This window comes from Drosophila albomicans, chromosome 3 (assembly GCF_009650485.2).
Source record: "Drosophila albomicans strain 15112-1751.03 chromosome 3, ASM965048v2, whole genome shotgun sequence".
Classification (NCBI taxonomy): Eukaryota; Metazoa; Arthropoda; class Insecta; order Diptera; family Drosophilidae; genus Drosophila; species Drosophila albomicans.
In genome coordinates, this window is record NC_047629.2 from 28,694,676 (window position 1) to 28,710,012 (window position 15,337).

General features: G+C 42.4%; 4 protein-coding genes and 1 long non-coding RNA gene across 7 annotated transcripts; 2 read left to right on the plus strand and 3 right to left on the minus strand.

Annotated features, from left to right (window-relative positions):
* Positions 1 to 7: 7 nt before the first annotated feature.
* Positions 8 to 1,701, minus strand: LOC117571930 (CDAN1-interacting nuclease 1). The gene is made up of 3 exons (XM_034254418.2): positions 1,193 to 1,701; positions 641 to 1,129; positions 8 to 573 (listed from the first exon to the last, which is right to left on the minus strand). The coding sequence occupies exons 1-3, from the start codon at positions 1,450 to 1,452 to the stop codon at positions 426 to 428; spliced, it is 897 nt and encodes a 298-aa protein (XP_034110309.1). The 5' UTR covers positions 1,453 to 1,701; the 3' UTR covers positions 8 to 425.
* A 121-nt stretch (positions 1,702 to 1,822) lies between these two features.
* On the plus strand, positions 1,823 to 4,175 carry LOC117571928 (nucleobindin-2). Its single transcript, XM_034254414.2, has 3 exons — positions 1,823 to 2,203; positions 2,278 to 2,925; positions 2,984 to 4,175. The coding sequence occupies exons 1-3, from the start codon at positions 1,964 to 1,966 to the stop codon at positions 3,827 to 3,829; spliced, it is 1,734 nt and encodes a 577-aa protein (XP_034110305.1). The 5' UTR covers positions 1,823 to 1,963; the 3' UTR covers positions 3,830 to 4,175.
* A 757-nt stretch (positions 4,176 to 4,932) lies between these two features.
* LOC117571927 (rho GTPase-activating protein gacF) lies at positions 4,933 to 12,930 on the minus strand. Of its 3 annotated transcripts, none has more exons than XM_034254413.2 (7): positions 12,821 to 12,930; positions 12,453 to 12,558; positions 12,204 to 12,334; positions 9,432 to 9,508; positions 6,443 to 8,938; positions 6,220 to 6,378; positions 4,933 to 6,142 (listed from the first exon to the last, which is right to left on the minus strand). In XM_034254413.2, exons 2-7 carry the CDS (start codon positions 12,497 to 12,499, stop codon positions 5,939 to 5,941), a joined length of 3,114 nt encoding a protein of 1,037 aa, XP_034110304.1. In that variant the 5' UTR covers positions 12,500 to 12,558; positions 12,821 to 12,930; the 3' UTR covers positions 4,933 to 5,938. The 3 variants fall into 3 exon arrangements, with proteins under 3 accessions (XP_034110304.1, XP_034110300.1, XP_034110303.1); XM_034254409.2 differs by having other exon boundaries at positions 6,220 to 6,381; XM_034254412.2 differs by having other exon boundaries at positions 6,220 to 6,381; positions 12,453 to 12,846.
* Positions 11,887 to 13,556, plus strand: LOC127565709 (uncharacterized). Its single transcript, XR_007955046.1, has 3 exons — positions 11,887 to 11,977; positions 13,228 to 13,391; positions 13,458 to 13,556. It is a non-coding gene; the product is annotated as an uncharacterized LOC127565709 (long non-coding RNA).
* Positions 13,101 to 15,102, minus strand: LOC117570901 (gram-negative bacteria-binding protein 2). The gene is made up of 4 exons (XM_034252806.2): positions 14,817 to 15,102; positions 14,021 to 14,761; positions 13,896 to 13,952; positions 13,101 to 13,674 (listed from the first exon to the last, which is right to left on the minus strand). Exons 1-4 carry the CDS (start codon positions 14,953 to 14,955, stop codon positions 13,217 to 13,219), a joined length of 1,395 nt encoding a protein of 464 aa, XP_034108697.1. The 5' UTR covers positions 14,956 to 15,102; the 3' UTR covers positions 13,101 to 13,216.
* Between the last annotated feature and the right edge of the window lie 235 nt (positions 15,103 to 15,337).

Sequence of the window (15,337 nt, forward strand, 5' to 3'; positions counted from 1 at the left end):
TTCGGGATTCAAAACGCAAGCTGAATTTTTATAACAACATGAAAATCGTAACCACATTCTTTTGCATTGCCAACAGTAATTTGTTTATAAAGTGGCAAAATGACAAGACAACACAACACAATAATAATAATAACAAATAGCCATAGCCTTAATACATTATTTAATCTGGTATTTGACTTTCTCTGCCGCCACAAACATTATTATTATTATTACATTTTGCGTTTATAAACAATTCGTATATATATTTTATAGTTTTATACATTTCATGCATGAGCTAAAAAAGAAACTAAAACGACAAAAAAATGAGAAAATGCGTTTTTTGTACTATACAAAATCTAATGTAAATGAGAATTTATAAATACAATAAAAAAATTGGAAAATTGTTAAGTAAACTGCGTCAAGTGGTAAAAAAATAAATTAAATGTTTATTTAACGCCTTCGGTTAGCTGCATAAAAACCAAATCTTCGCGTGCTGGAAAATCTGTTAAGACCGTGATGCCAATATTATTATCTGCCAAGTTGGGTGTATCCTCATGGTACCCAAACCAATAGATTATGATGCCAGGACCAAAGCTGCATGGTAATAATAGTTTCAATAATCATTTAATTTTAACAGTATCAATGTGATTATGGACCTTACCGATTGCAGTAGCTTTGCAGCTGCTGTTGTATGTTCTTCTTATGGCTTCTGGGATCCCCGAAATTTGCCTTGCTCTCAATCCAATTAACCACGGAATCCTTGTAGAGAAATGGGAAAATCATTTTGATGTCCGGCGTCTTGTCGTAACCCATGCGTCGCAAATCTTGCTCATCGTAGAAATGTATGCCCACCTCCTTGGCAAGCGTTTTCAGCTTTACCTCGTACTCCTCGCCGATAATGCGACGCCGCAGATCCGTCAGCGGTCCCTCCTGGTTATCACTGTAGAGGCATTGTTGGACGTTAGCTGCCAAGCGGGGATCTTGTATTAAATGTGGATGCTTTAGGAGGCGATAAACATGCGATCGCTGCGTCAGGTCGTATTTTTCCTGTAGCAAGATGCGGCACAGGGCAATAGGACTGATGTTCTCCAAGGAGGCCATCCGAATCAGCAGTGCATTATCATTGTACAGATGACATTGCTCCTCATAGCTATAACGAAAAGTAGAGTTTGCAATGTAAAATAAAGGATTTGTTGAGTGTCGCTTCGCTTACGTCTGTAGCAGCTTCTTGGAGCGCTGTTCAAGACGCCAATGCTGCCCACGGTGTTTGTTAAACATTTCGGATTGAAGAATACAAATCAAGGCAAGCGGCTCGACGTCAACAAAGAAGCGATTCACCATTTCCAATTCGCAGTCTATTGCCAGACCGCCGTGATAGCCATTGATAAATTGACAAATTCGCGTGTATTCCACGTTCGTTAAAATCTTTTTTTTGGCCGCATTATGGCTAGTAGCTATTGTGTTTTTGGCCATTATTTCAAAAATTTAAATTTAAACTTAGTCTAATCAGCTGGCAGTGTTGTTGTGTATAAGCAGTGTGACCGTGTAACAAAAACCAAAATAATACCAACGAAATAACTATCACAATATTATTGTTTTTTAGTCTCCGCGATTAAAAAATCCCGCCAATTTTTCTATGATCAGGGTTTGGGAACAGTTAAATAAACTTGAAATACTTTACATTTTTAAATTTTTGGAAACGCCAGTTATTAAAAAATCTATTCTGAATCGTATTTGTGCATATTATCGTAGAGAAAAAAATCGATTTACCGCTGTAGAATCGATAAGCAATTAACATATGTTCTGCCTATCGATTGTGACAGTGTGGCAACTCGGTCAGTTGCTAAACAAAACCAAGGTAGAAAAAGTGTCTCGCAGACACGTCAGAATTCCATTAAATTTTTGTACTAAAGATATTTACACAACTGTCTTATTGTCTTAACAAATCAATCTGAAGTAAGAGCTCATCGTAACACGTGCAACAATGAAGTGTCAGGTGGCGAGTGTCGTGCTGGCGTTTGCCTTGTTGATTGTGGCAACAGCTTTGCCTGTGACGCAAAACAAAAAGGAGGAAAAACCAGCGGAACATAGCAGCACTCCTGCCCCCGTCGACGTGGAAACGGCCCTGGAGTATGAGAGGTATTTGCGTGAAGTGGTCGAAGCCCTGGAGGCTGATCCCGATTTTCGCAAAAAGCTCGATAAGGCGCCCGAAGCAGACATACGTGTAAGCTGAGTTTGATTATTTATTTCCCCCTTTACCCTGCCTAAAATTAAACGATAACTATTTGCACAATCTAGAGTGGCAAAATCGCACAAGAGTTGGACTATGTGAATCATCATGTGCGCACCAAGTTGGACGAGATAAAACGCCGCGAACTGGAGCGATTGCGTGAATTAGCCAACAAGGCCTTCGAACTGAGCAACGACATCGATCGCGAGCATTTGAAAGTGCCACAACATTTGGATCATGGCAATGAGCACACATTCGAAATCGAAGATTTGCGCAAACTGATACAGAAAACGTCCGATGACTTGGCCGAAGCGGATCGCAAGCGACGTGGCGAATTCAAAGAGTACGAAATGCAAAAAGAATTCGAACGTGAGGCACAGAAAAAGGAAATGGACGAGGAGTCACGCAAGAAATTCGAGGCTGAGATCAAGGCAAACGAAGCGAAGCACAAGCAACACGAGAAGATCCACCATCCTGGCAACAAGGCACAACTAGAGGAGGTCTGGGAGAAACAGGATCATATGGAAAAGGACGATTTCAATCCGAAAACATTCTTTTCCATTCACGACGTGGACAGCAACGGTTACTGGGACGAGGCGGAAGTGAAGGCACTGTTTGTCAAGGAACTGGACAAGGTGTACAACAGCAATCTGCCCGAGGATGATATGCGTGAGCGTGCCGAGGAAATGGAGCGCATGCGTGAGCATTACTTCCAGGTATAAAATCATTAAAGTTAACAATCAAAAAACATTACTAATAAGACTGTCCGTTTAGGAGACGGACACAAATCACGATGGTCTCATCAGCATTGATGAGTTCATGCAGCAAACAGCCAAGGAGGAGTTCCAACGTGACCCCGAATGGGAAACCATCGACCAGCAGCAGCAATATACGCACGAGGAGTATCTGGAGTTTGAGCGTCGCCGCCAGGAGGAAGTGCAGCGTATGATTGCCCAGGGACAATTGCCCCCACATCCCAATATGCCGCAAGGCTACTATGCTGCTCCTCCGCCAGGTGGCGTTGCCTACCAACAGCCACCGCCAGCTGGTGCTCAGTTGCACTACCAGCAACCGGATCAATTGCATCTGCAACAGCAGCAACAGTACGCCCACCAGCAGCAGCAATACGCACAACACCAGCAGCAGCAGCAACAGTTTGCCCAGCAGTATCAGCAGCAGCAATACGGACAGCCGCAGCCCGTGCAATTGAATCCCAATCAGGTTTATCAGCATGCCGGACAAATACCAGCACAACAGCAGCCCGTGTATCAGCAACAGCCTGTCTATCAGCAGCCAATACAACAGCAGCAACCTGTGCAACAGCAACAACAACCTGTGCAGCAGCAACAACAGCCTGTGCAACAGCAACAACCTGTGCAGCAACAACAGCCTGTGCAGCAGCAACAGCAGCCTGTGCAGCAGCAACAACAACCTGTGCAGCAACAACAACAGCAGCAACAACCCGTGCAACAGCTCAACAACCAAACCCCGCCTCCTGTGCAAAACCAACAGTTGCCCGTACAGCAGCAACAACAGCAGCAGCAACAACAACCACAACCTGTGCCACAACAACAAGCTCAACAACCACAGCAACAGCAACCGCAAGCGCAGAAACACTAAACGGAACATTCCTTTTCACGGGCGTCGCATTTTGTGCTATACGAAAAACAAATCTAAATTATCGATGACTGAAATAGCAAACAGGAAATTTATCTAATCTCAAAATATATATGTATATTTTCTTTTATATATATGCATATTCGCATATGATATAAATTGATCAATGTTTAATAACAATTAATTGGCTGTCGGAGATTGTCGCATTGTCTTTCCATTGCCGCATTTTTGTTGATACTTTTCCCATTTTTCTATATAATAACTACTTTCCGCTGTTTTTTACACACATCTTTTTTGTACATAAATCAAATTAATTTATTGCAGAAAATAAAATTTGTGCAGTAAATTATTTATTCTGTTTTGTTTTAATATAATCGAATTAATTGATGATCAATTTGATTGTTCGTTATCATCTTATACTTTATAGTTGACTTTCGAAGTTCGATCTTGACATCTGTTTTGTTTTCCCCGTAGATCACTTTTATAAAAAGAACACAGTGTCATGGTTTATATTATTTTTATTTACTTGTTCAAAATTCACTCAAAAAGAATATTTATTTTCGAAAATAAATATTATAGCTCAATTTATAAATACTCAAGTCTGAGAATTCTGGAACGGTTAGAGTTAGTGTAATTCCACTTTTTGTTTTTCGATAGATACTGCATACATACAAAAAAATCATATCGTTCTATATATGTAATTAAGTTACACTAGTAAAATAAGATTGGGAGCGAGAGAGTATTATTATAGTCCAGAAGAGGAAGCACTTAAAGCTAGCAATAAATCAATTGTGTTAATTAATCGTGTTATAAATTCGTTTACAAAAGTTGTAAAATTAATTTCTACTTGGGTTAAAGCTGTCTTACGGGAGACGATTTATTAGGCGTTAGGCGACTTAGCTTACACAAAGGCAAATTTAGATGGTTAAGCTAATATGTAATAATGATTATCGTGTGGAGAATATTAAACAATATATTGATGTCTTAATTATAGAGTGGGATTAATGCAATGCAACTAACTTAATATGTAGGATATGCATGAGATGATTAAATGATGCAACAGTTCCAATTATCGAATAGGCGAAAACCAATTTAGTTGTAACCGATTTTTGCAATTTTATATTTTATTTAGAAAAATTCGTTCGTTTGTTTGTTTTTGTTGTTGTTTTGGCAACTAAAAAACTAAATTACATAGTATGTGGGATAGATAATATTTATTATAGCACAGTAATACAATGCACCAGACGACGAGAGTTAGGTGACCTTTTTCTTTTTAATAACTATATAGCAAAATCCATATAACAATTTTGATATAGGTGTATAGTTATAGTTAATAGACAAGAGTACAGTACACTGAATATTGCTGTAGTGTATATTGTTAATGTTGTACTGTTCTATTCTGATCTGATCTGTATTTCGAATTTGTAACACTTTCTTTTTGTTTTTTTCTTTTTTTGTTTTATAATTAGGAGACTTATCATAATACATAATAGTGTGTTTTACCAGTTATAGTAGTTTGGTTTCCTGTGGTCGAGCCACTGAGCAGTTGCTTATATTTATAATGATTTCGTATATATACTAGTAATATTAATATTAATATTTATTCGATTCGCTTACATATGCAGCACTTTCCTGTAACCACAACAAATAACGTTTATAGAATATCGTTTTGTTTTCTGCTACTTGGCATGTTTTACAAAAATATACACCAATTGTTCTCATCCAATTATTAGGGTTATCAGATATCAGTTGTTATTATTATAATTATTACAATGCATTTTAACATGGATCATTTCTTTCGTTTAAGGCAAAGTGTGTCTTGTTGTTGTTTTGTTGTTAACTAAATGCAAAAATAGTTTAATGTTTAACATAAATGCTATTGTCTAAATCAACAGACAGAGCGACAATAAATCTAGGAGTCTACTACACAAAAAAAAGAGAGCACAAAACAGAAATAGAAATTGTGACAGAAATTATAAACAATTTGAGAAGTTTAGTAACAAGTTTTCAATAAGTTCTATTGTTTGTTCACTGTGGGGCGGGCGTTTCTTTTCCTTTAGTTTAATTTGTCAATTGTTGTCTTGTTTTAGCAGCTTTTTGATTTACTTGTGATCAACGCCTCACAATGCTGGAAGGTCGCGGCAAGCCGCTGCGTTTCACTTGCGTCGGTGGCCTCAATCCCGATGGCTTTGGTATGCCCGTTGCTCCGGTTGTCACCTGTGTCAGCTTCGAGCTCAGCACCTGCGTGTCGAAGTTCTGATTTAACTTGGTCTCCTTACCATACAGACTGCCACGCGACGATGCCGACGAGAGGCTCTGCAAAGAACACGAAGAGTAAATCAGTTTTAATGAAGTTTAAATTGGCGCTCCAAGTATTTTAAACTCCAACTCACTTCGGGTGTCTCAGATTCTCCTGCTGCTCGCATGCTCAGACTATAATAACCGGAAGAAGGACGCGCCAGTCCATTGCCCACTGCTCGCTTTGCTCCCGCCGTTGACGGCGCACGCAATCCGCTCACCAGCTTGGGCACTTTGAATACCGATGTATCTTCCTGCTGTGCATGATTGATTTAGATTTAGAATGTTAATTAACATCAAATGCGCCAACAAACTCACCTCTTGCTGCTGCGCTGGCCTCGGGCCGCTCATCAATCGGTTCTGGCTTTGAACGCCGGGCCGTCGCAGTGCGCCACCTAAACTGGGACGATGTCCTAGAGACGCTGCACCGGGTCCGACGATACCGCTAATGTTGGAGGACAAGTTGTGGAACGACTTGGATTTAATGCCCATGGGACTCTTGAGCTCCCCCGGTGTTGCGCCCGTCGTCGCTGCGCTCGTTGCTCCAGCTCCAGTTGCTCCCATTGTGGGGCCATTTAATCCTGCACCCGCTGAAGTCGCCTTGCTGACCGTTGTAAACTTTTGCAGTCCACTAATGTAGCGTGGTCGAGAAAGCGATCGTGCGCCTTGGCTGGAAGATTCGTTTGCTGGAGTCTCAGTCACCTGCTGCTGCTGCTGTCGCTGGCGCATGAGCAGCGACTTCTCCTTGGGCTTCTTGTAGGTCAAATAGTTGTTGCTGGCGCTGACGGAGGAGGAGGAGCTGCTGCTCTCACCAATGGCAGACTGATCGCGTCGCGAAAGTCGGCCCGGTGGAGATGTCTGACGATGCTGCTCAACTGGCTCCGGCATCTCCATTTGCGGCGGTTCCAGCGTCTCTTCGTCGTCTATACAAGGCACTACAATGTGGTTGTCCAGCTGCTCGTCGCGTGCACGCATTTCCTTCGTTATCTTGATGGTCTTGAAACGCTCACGATCTCGCTCCCGTCGCTCGGTCAGCTTATAGCTGGACGCTTCAGTCTCAACAGCAATAGCAGATTGCTCCTGCTCCTTTTCCGGCTGCTGTTCGGCCTCTGGCTCTTCCGATTCCTGCAACGGTGTGCAGGCCTCCGATGTGTTGGCCGCCGTTTCATCGTCCCGACGATGCACAATGAAGGAGGTGGAATTGCAACTGCTGCCGCCGCTGACATTGCTGTCATGCATGGCGCTCAGATTGACGTCATCGTAAAGACGACTGCGTCGACTAAGCAATCGCTCACCACTGCCGCTAGCGCTCGACTGACTCTGGTTGTGACTGTGACTCAGAAGCTGTGTCTGATGCATTGACGGCGGCGTCACATGTTGCACATGATCTTCCTCCAACAGCGCTTCACTGTGCGTGGCATGATAGTGATGATGATTATGATGCAACTGTTGCTGCGACGGTTGATGCTGCTCCTCGTCTCTGTTGAAGCGCCGCTTAATGCTGTCTAACGATTTCTGCATTTTAATCTGCTCCGCATTCAGTGAATTCATTTTGCCCAGCTCAGCGAGCATGTTCTCAAACTGTTCCTCATCGCCCTGCTGTGCCAACATCTCCACTTCCGCCTCAGCCAGATCGAGTATGCACTGCATTTGCTTCTGCTCCTCGGTCATGTTGTACGTGGCGTCCAAAACTGGCTGCTCGATCTGATCCAGCAGCTCCATTGTCGCCGCCTCCAATTGCAGATCCTTCAGCATGGCCGTTGGCTGCTCGTACGTGTGATTTAACTGCGGTTGTGGCTGAAATTGTCGTCCTCGCTGTGGCGTCGTGTGGCTCACAATGGGCGATATGTTATCGATCTCTCCGCGCTCCTTGAGCTTGGGCGTATAGCTCAACTGTTTGTTATTGTTATTATTATTATGGTTGATATTGTTATTGTTGTTATTATTGTGATTTTTATTGAGGTTGTAGAGCTGCAAGCGTGAGCCCGTGTTGGTGGTCAACGGCGTCGATTCCATTTGCAGCGTGGACAGCGATTTATCAACGTTCTCGGGCGTCTCACAACGAGAAGCTTCGGGTGTGTCACTGAGTTCGGTGTACGTGGTGTTCACCTGGCGTCCCGCCAGCAACAGCGTCTCATTGAGGGGCAGCGCCTGAGGTCTCTTAAATGTGGCATTCGCCTCCAGTTCACACATCGAATCCGCTGTCGTTGGCGTTGTTAAGCTGTCCACCAAACTGAACGTGGTGTCTCCAATCATATCCTCGCTCAGCAACAAGCTACTGCGCAACTGCTGCTGTTGGAACTGCAACTGTTGCTGCTGCTGCATGTGCTGTGTCTGTTGTTGCAACTGCAGTTCGTTGCCCGTGGAAACGCTGTCAGTGCTGTTGTCCATGGTGCTGCAACCTGAGGCGGTTTTGCTCAGAGTCGTCAGCGATATGTCATCGATCTGGCCAATGTGCGAGTCCTTGATCAAGGTGCCGTCACCGGACATGGTCAACGATTCGAGCGCCTTACGATCTCGGATCATATCGCTCAACGTATACACATCAGCCTCATTGGTCAGCGTTGTGGTCGTCGTTAGATTGAGTTGCGTTGACGCCTCTGTTGCATCCTCGTTGGGATCCAAACTGTTGGTCGATTGCAGAAAATTGAGATTGGTAAAGTCAGCGGAACTGATGAGCGAGTTGTTCATATGCTCGTTGTTCATCGATGAACAGATGGATGACGGCGGCGATGTGTCCTGCAGAAACGATTTGTGCATCGTCGTAACAAGGCCGCCGATCTCCAAACTGAGCATGCCTGATGTTGTTGCATTCTGTAAATAAGGAATTCAGCTTAATATTTGATTCCAATTGATATATTAATTCTATGTTTACATTGCTGCCTTTGCTTAAAACCATCAAAACTGTTGAAACATTTTACTTGTCTCAGTAAAAGTAAATAGTATACCGAAGTGTTGGGACTATCAAACTATATTTGAAACTTATGAAAGTGAAATAATTGCTAAAGACATTTCAACCCACAATAGTAGATTTTTCAAAGTTTAAAGAAAAAGTAGCTAAATTGCAAAGCTAAAAGTAATCAATGAAAGAAACCAATTGTAATGATAAATTGGCTTTAATTGTGACTGTTAATTAAACTTTTCACTATCAACGCAAGTTTGTGTAGGCTGCTTTTCTGCATAATGGCGATATCTCCTCCCAATATTCACGATATATCTTAGCCTTTCTATGCTTCAACATATTCATATGGCAATTAACTGACAGAAACAGCAATGTACAACAAAATTATTAACATTTTTTACTCACGAATTGTGTCTCCAGATTTGTTGCCGCCTGTGATCTGCGCTTTGGTCTGGTGAAGGTCTTCGAATTGTGTTTGTAGGCTTCATAAACGAATACGAATGATTTAAATGAATTGATTATTTAAAAACAAAAATTAAAAAAAATAAATGACAGTTTTCTTCAATACTGTTTGTGGTTTAAATGAGTGTGTGATTGGATGTGGTAGTGTGTGCTGCTGGCGAGCTGCTTTTAGAAATCATCGAGCAGATCATCCTCATTGATGGTCAACAGCATCTCATCATCGGAAAGAGGCAGAGTGTCATCCAGTTCACTCTCCACGGTGCTTTTGGCCATCGTTACGCTTACAGCCTGCGGAATTGCTTTGGATGAGATACTTGGAGGTTCCACTTCAGGCTGCTTCAGCGGCACCAGCTTTGGCATTAATCTTTCTATTGAGAAGCTTGCAGGTTGCTTCAGCGGTACCAGCGCCGGCATCTGCTCATCATCCACAGTCATTGATATCTCGGTCTCCAAATTCAACTTGGGCAATAAGTTGTTTAGGCGCTCTATTTGCTTTTCCATAAGAACTTCCGTTGTTGGGCACCCATCATTATCCTTCATGAGACCACGCAATCGCAGACTGTCGCGAACTATGCTCCATTGATTGCCCTGAGCTCCTGCCGGTTGCAGAACAAAGACACGCATATAGTTGCCCAATTGCCAGTCGGAGTTGTGGGTGCGCTCTTTGTGGCAACCGCTCATGGCAAAGATGCGCTTCTCCTGCGTAAACACATACACATAGAATTGGGCAGCCTTCACATCGATGTCTAGCTCGGGCAGCGCACAAATCGCCTTCACCGTCGTCTTGCGTCCATAGAACAACTTGTCGCAAGCGGCGCCTGGCTGCTGATTACTTCCACGTAGCTTCGGCAGCGACAATGTTAGCATGGCATTGGCTGCATAGTAATGCTCCAGCTTCTCGCGGCGCTCCTTGCCATTGAACATGGCATAGTAACCGTTGGCGAATTGCAGACAAAAGGAGCGTCCATTGCTATTGGCGCCGCAATAGCGCTCGGCAAGCGGTCGCTGAATGTTGTCCAAATTGGGCTTCATCTCGTGCACACTGGGATGGCAATGAATGTGCGCCACTTGCGGCAGCAGTTTGTGCAATTGCTGCAGCTCATTCTTGGCCAGCGGATTACCCGTTATGTCTAACGTCTGCAGCGGTATATTGCGCAGATTCTTCAGCTCCATCAATCCCTGAATCTGATTGATGCTCACATCCAGCACTTGTAGCTGTGTCAAACGGTTGCGAGGGAACGTGTCGAAGGCACTCAGCGAGCAGATAAAATTGTCGCGCAGCTGTAGCACACGCAACTGAGGAAACTCCTCGGCAATCAACAGTAGGAGCTGCTGCAGCATCGGCATCAGATGCAGGGCGCAGAAATGTGTTTGCAACTCGGCGGCGGCATGGAAACGTGTCAAGTATAGAGCACTACATGACGCATCGTAGCGGGCACGCAACGCATCTCGCATGGCCTGCAGCCATGGAGCATCGAAGTACATCTCACTGAACAATTTCGTAATGCCCAACTGCACATGGATGTTAATGTTCTGTGTGGTATACAGCACTATCACCTTGTCGCGCAGTCGCATCAAGCGATTGGCCAGCAACTTGTTGTCCACCAGAAAATGGCCACATTCCCCATGTTCACCGATACGCTTGAAATCGAACATTTGAACGGCCACTGGCAACATTGCGTATTTGATAGCCAGCAAAATGGAATCATTTGTGAGATTGCGACAATTGGAGATGCACACTGTGTACCAGCCGGTCACACTGGCCGTTGTGCTCGCACAGCTCGATTCGTGCTCCGACACATGCCAATCGAGCACGCTGCCCAGATGATCGGGCGTCAAGTCGCCCAACCATGTTGACGTAGCTTTTGAAGGCTTCTTTGCCCAGTCCGGCTTGACTTGTTTTCAATACATTTACTGGTGTGCGGTACTTCATTGCATTGCAATGCAACAATTGCCCATTGGAGTTTTCCTTGGACCTACGATAATTATTCATTGTATCCTCGCAATTTTTTTGCTATTTACTTTGCAGTACAATTTACAGTTACTAAAGTGAACCGTTGCTTCAGCTTTTTCCAACGAAACAGTGTTGACTAATTGCGTTCGCTTCGATTGGTACTAACATAATCGATAGTTATGAGCGAGTTTACATTTTTCGACATTAAAATGAAATTGATAATAAAGATTGTTAATCGAATTTACAATTACATTTCATGTCGATTAGTTGAGATTTCGATTCGAACGCATATAGAAAGAATAAACATGAATAGTTTTAACTGCTTTAGAAAACAAATGTGTTTATTATGCAGCTAAATCAGACACATTTGCATAGCGAGTTTTTCCGTTGTCGCCAGACACACCACGCACAAAAACTCTTGACTTTGGTGCTTGCTGATTAATTATTTGTCGACAATAACAACACATTGGCCGAATACGGCAAAAGCGGGCGATTGGTGACCAATCCACCGACCATTGATTGGTAATGGGGTAACGTAAGTACCATAAGTAAGCGGCTCGCCAGCCCACACACATATATTGTACAAACAAATATCACAAGAGCATTGTCAACGTCGTTGCCGCCAGTTGTTTAACCCACTTACGACGAATTTGCTTTTAGAAAGCGCCAAATGCACACAGCATGCTATGCACTTACATATGCACATATGTATGTGTTTGTGTGTGTGATGTATGACATACATGTTTGATGTATGTACGTACCTTGTTCATGGTTGTTGTAGTGTAAATGCGGCTGCAACTGCAACGACGACTGCGGCGGCTGCTGTTGATTATTTGTTTTCCACTGCTGAAGTATGTTTGAGATATCATCGTGCGTTTTATCTGCCAGAAATCTGCCAGTTTTTTTTTGAGTAGAAATAGGGAGAAACAAACACACAGATGCCATAAGTATTTTTAGCAATCGAGCCAGAAACAACGAAAATCGGAAATGCAAATGTGGACGTCACTTACATGTATGAATCATCCTTTAGTGCTTCATCAATGTCCAAAATATCCATGTCCTACTGTTTTGTTCTTTATGCTTAAACTAAATCAATTGCCTTCACTGAGGGAAGCGCTGTAAGCAATAAATAAAACGAAAAAACCAAAACAAATATTCACTTTCTGACTTTGTTTGGAGAGTGCACATAGAGAAAATTCCTTTGCTATAGTCAGCTTCACACAACGAAGCGAACAAAAACAAATCAACGAACGAACCAGCGTACGATACTTTTAGCGTTATTTGTTTACATTCGCACTTATCAATTGCAAATTATGCAATGTGGCAAAAGCGTATTTTTGTTCAATTGCCGAACACACTTGTGCATTATATTATTCACCGTTTTTATAAATAAATAAGACGACAGCACCACCACAGCAGCGCAGCGTACGGACATTCTTTAACGAAGCAACTACAAAGTAGAGATGAAGAGACATCGATGACTCTATCAAGGCATCGATATTTTGCACATTTTTGTAAGATATCGATTTTCTGTAAATGATATTATCGAATATTTCTACACTTTCAAAAATTTTGAATAATGCAAAATAAAAAAATTTGTTAGCAATTTTGTTTGCTGTTTAATTCAAATAATTCAAAAAAAAAATTAAATAATTAAACATGATTTACTTTTTGCGAAACAGATTTCGAGAAAATAAATAATCTAAATCATTCAACAAATGTACATATGAAGAATTTAATACAAATTTAAGCTACAGTCACCTAGTTTTATTTTCTACTCCGCAGAAACGCGCACATAATCGATTATCATTGCGCTGTGTTTACTCCAAGTGGACGCCCAGACGTCGCGATGTTGCCAAAATGAAAGCGCAGCACGCGGCTCTCGATTTTTGTAGGGTTTGACATCTTTAGGAAGCAAACTGTCATCAAAGTTAAGAAATCCCCCAACGGTAACGCCAAAAATAATAAAACTTCTCTCGTTAAAAAAGGGTAATCCATCATAAAGTTCTCCATAGATTTCGTCGTCGACCATAAGTGTCAGTTTATCACGATGCCAGATCATTGTATAGTTGTGAAATTCATCACCATAATGCTGTTTACTCAAATGATTCGACAGGAATTCAAGCGCAGTACCATGCTGCCAAACAATCATACCGCCATATAAACGATTGCCCGAGATATCTTCCTGTTTATTGCTGCGCAAGTTAGCATTACCACGAGCCTGTGCAATGCCTGAAATAATTATAAATGAAGCAAATATATCGTAAGTATTTTATAACAAACGACACATAACCGTTTAAATGTGTTTACAGAACATAATCTCAAAAATATACCAAAAAGTATATTATACTGCCCGATTGTGACCCTGCTATAGGGTATTTCAAATTGTTATCGTAATATTGAAGATATATCGATTATTTTTAATGGAACTGACCGTTACTTCCGCTACTTACGCAATTGATTGGCATAATGCGTTTCCGCATGCGTAGAAACTGGCTGCAGCATAATATCTGTGAAAGGTCAATCAAAAATTAATAAATTAATTAAGATTTTATCATTTAAAGCTAATAATACTTGCATGGAAATAGCCAATCCCCTTTTGGCAGCTTGGCACGCACTACAACTTTACCATATTTAAAGCTAAAGGAATTGCGCGTATGTAACTGTGCCGAATAAACTGGTGGTTTAATCTTATAAAAGCTGCCCTGCGCAATATTGCACTCCACATCCGGAGTGTCCACAGCCGTACAACGATCGCCCAAACGAAAGGCGCCCGTTGTCACGTCAGTTGCGACTGTGGGCACAATGTAGAGACGTCCATCCTTTACGTACGAGTTCCGTGTAGCATTATCAAACGCTACCAGCTCCTCATCGGCATGATACATCCGCTGTCGCACATCGTGTGTCCAAACACTGACATTCAACTGTGTCCCATCAAAGTTATCCTCGAACAACAGTTCACCCTGACAGATGCTTTGTTGATTGGCAACAATGCTCTGTGATGGCTTGCACGGCGATTGATCCGCGGCGACAATCGCTTGGCACTGCTCTTGTCCAATAAGCTGATCTATGCTGCGCGAGATGCTGTGTCGAGTGGACAGCAAGCGGTCATTGAGTATGACGCGTGTCTCGCTCTTCTCGTAGATGACGTCGTTGTATTGCACCAGGACCGATATCTGCAGCTTATCGTTGTTGTGCAGTACGGTCTTCTGTCTGGTAACCCAACTGCCATTGCTCACTTCGGTGATGTAGTCCATCAATGCCGGACAAATGTCGTCCACTTGCAGCATGTAGAAGACACGTTGCATGCCCGATTCGTCTAGATGAATACATGCATGTCATCTTATTGACCTTGGCTAGCCACGCCCACTCACCTGGTATGGAGACTTCGAAGCCCAGTTCATTCAACAGTACCAGATCCACATTTGGTATTCTGTATGCAGCACATTGTGGACAAATCGAAAGAACCATCAGCCCCACACTTAAGGTTCCAAACCACATTTTCCAGTACATTGCGCAGTTGTATTTATTATAATAGTATTAATATATTACACGATTCTCTTAAGTTTTCCGACTGCACTTAGTTGTTGTAGTTCTGGGTAAATTGGCGCCTCAACTGTTGCAAACCTGTCGAGTTGCATTCATGGGAAGCTTAAAGCTCGGCGAAAGCTTTATTTAGCTATCTGATCTGCTTCGTTTGCAATATGTTACATATATAATTGTGTTAAAAAAACTATTAAATTTCCTTTCTATTTTGAACTATAATTAATTTTTTATTTTATTTTATTTATAATTTTAAAAATTGTTAATGTTTTGCATCTTTCATATTGGCTTATCGGCAGTCGGCAGCGGTTAATTATCGATTTGTGCTTATGATGATACCAGGGAGGGAAGA

Bases quoted from the DNA above. Each gene is read 5' to 3' on its own strand.
- LOC117571930 (XM_034254418.2), bottom strand. From the start codon at position 1,452: ATGGCCAAAAACACAATAGCTACTAGCCATAATGCGGCCAAAAAAAAG. The intron at 1,130-1,192 runs GTAAGCGAAGCG...TTTTCGTTATAG, and splicing joins TCCAAGAAGCTGCTACAGAC to CTATGAGGAGCAATGTCATC. The intron at 574-640 runs GTAAGGTCCATA...ATTACCATGCAG, and splicing joins CTGCAAAGCTACTGCAATCG to CTTTGGTCCTGGCATCATAA.
- LOC117570901 (XM_034252806.2), bottom strand. From the start codon at position 14,955: ATGTACTGGAAAATGTGGTTTGGAACCTTAAGTGTGGGGCTGATGGTT. The intron at 13,953-14,020 runs GCAAGTATTATT...GACCTTTCACAG, and splicing joins AGGGGATTGGCTATTTCCAT to ATATTATGCTGCAGCCAGTT. The intron at 13,675-13,895 runs GTAAGTAGCGGA...TAATTATTTCAG, and splicing joins GCATTATGCCAATCAATTGC to GCATTGCACAGGCTCGTGGT.
- LOC117571928 (XM_034254414.2), top strand. From the start codon at position 1,964: ATGAAGTGTCAGGTGGCGAGTGTCGTGCTGGCGTTTGCCTTGTTGATT. The intron at 2,204-2,277 runs GTAAGCTGAGTT...TGCACAATCTAG, and splicing joins CGCCCGAAGCAGACATACGT to AGTGGCAAAATCGCACAAGA. The intron at 2,926-2,983 runs GTATAAAATCAT...CTGTCCGTTTAG, and splicing joins TGCGTGAGCATTACTTCCAG to GAGACGGACACAAATCACGA.
- LOC117571927 (XM_034254409.2), bottom strand. From the start codon at position 12,499: ATGGATATTTTGGACATTGATGAAGCACTAAAGGATGATTCATACAT. The intron at 8,939-9,431 runs GTGAGTAAAAAA...CCTTATTTACAG, and splicing joins CAAATCTGGAGACACAATTC to AATGCAACAACATCAGGCAT. The intron at 6,382-6,442 runs GTGAGTTTGTTG...AATCATGCACAG, and splicing joins GGCCAGCGCAGCAGCAAGAG to CAGGAAGATACATCGGTATT.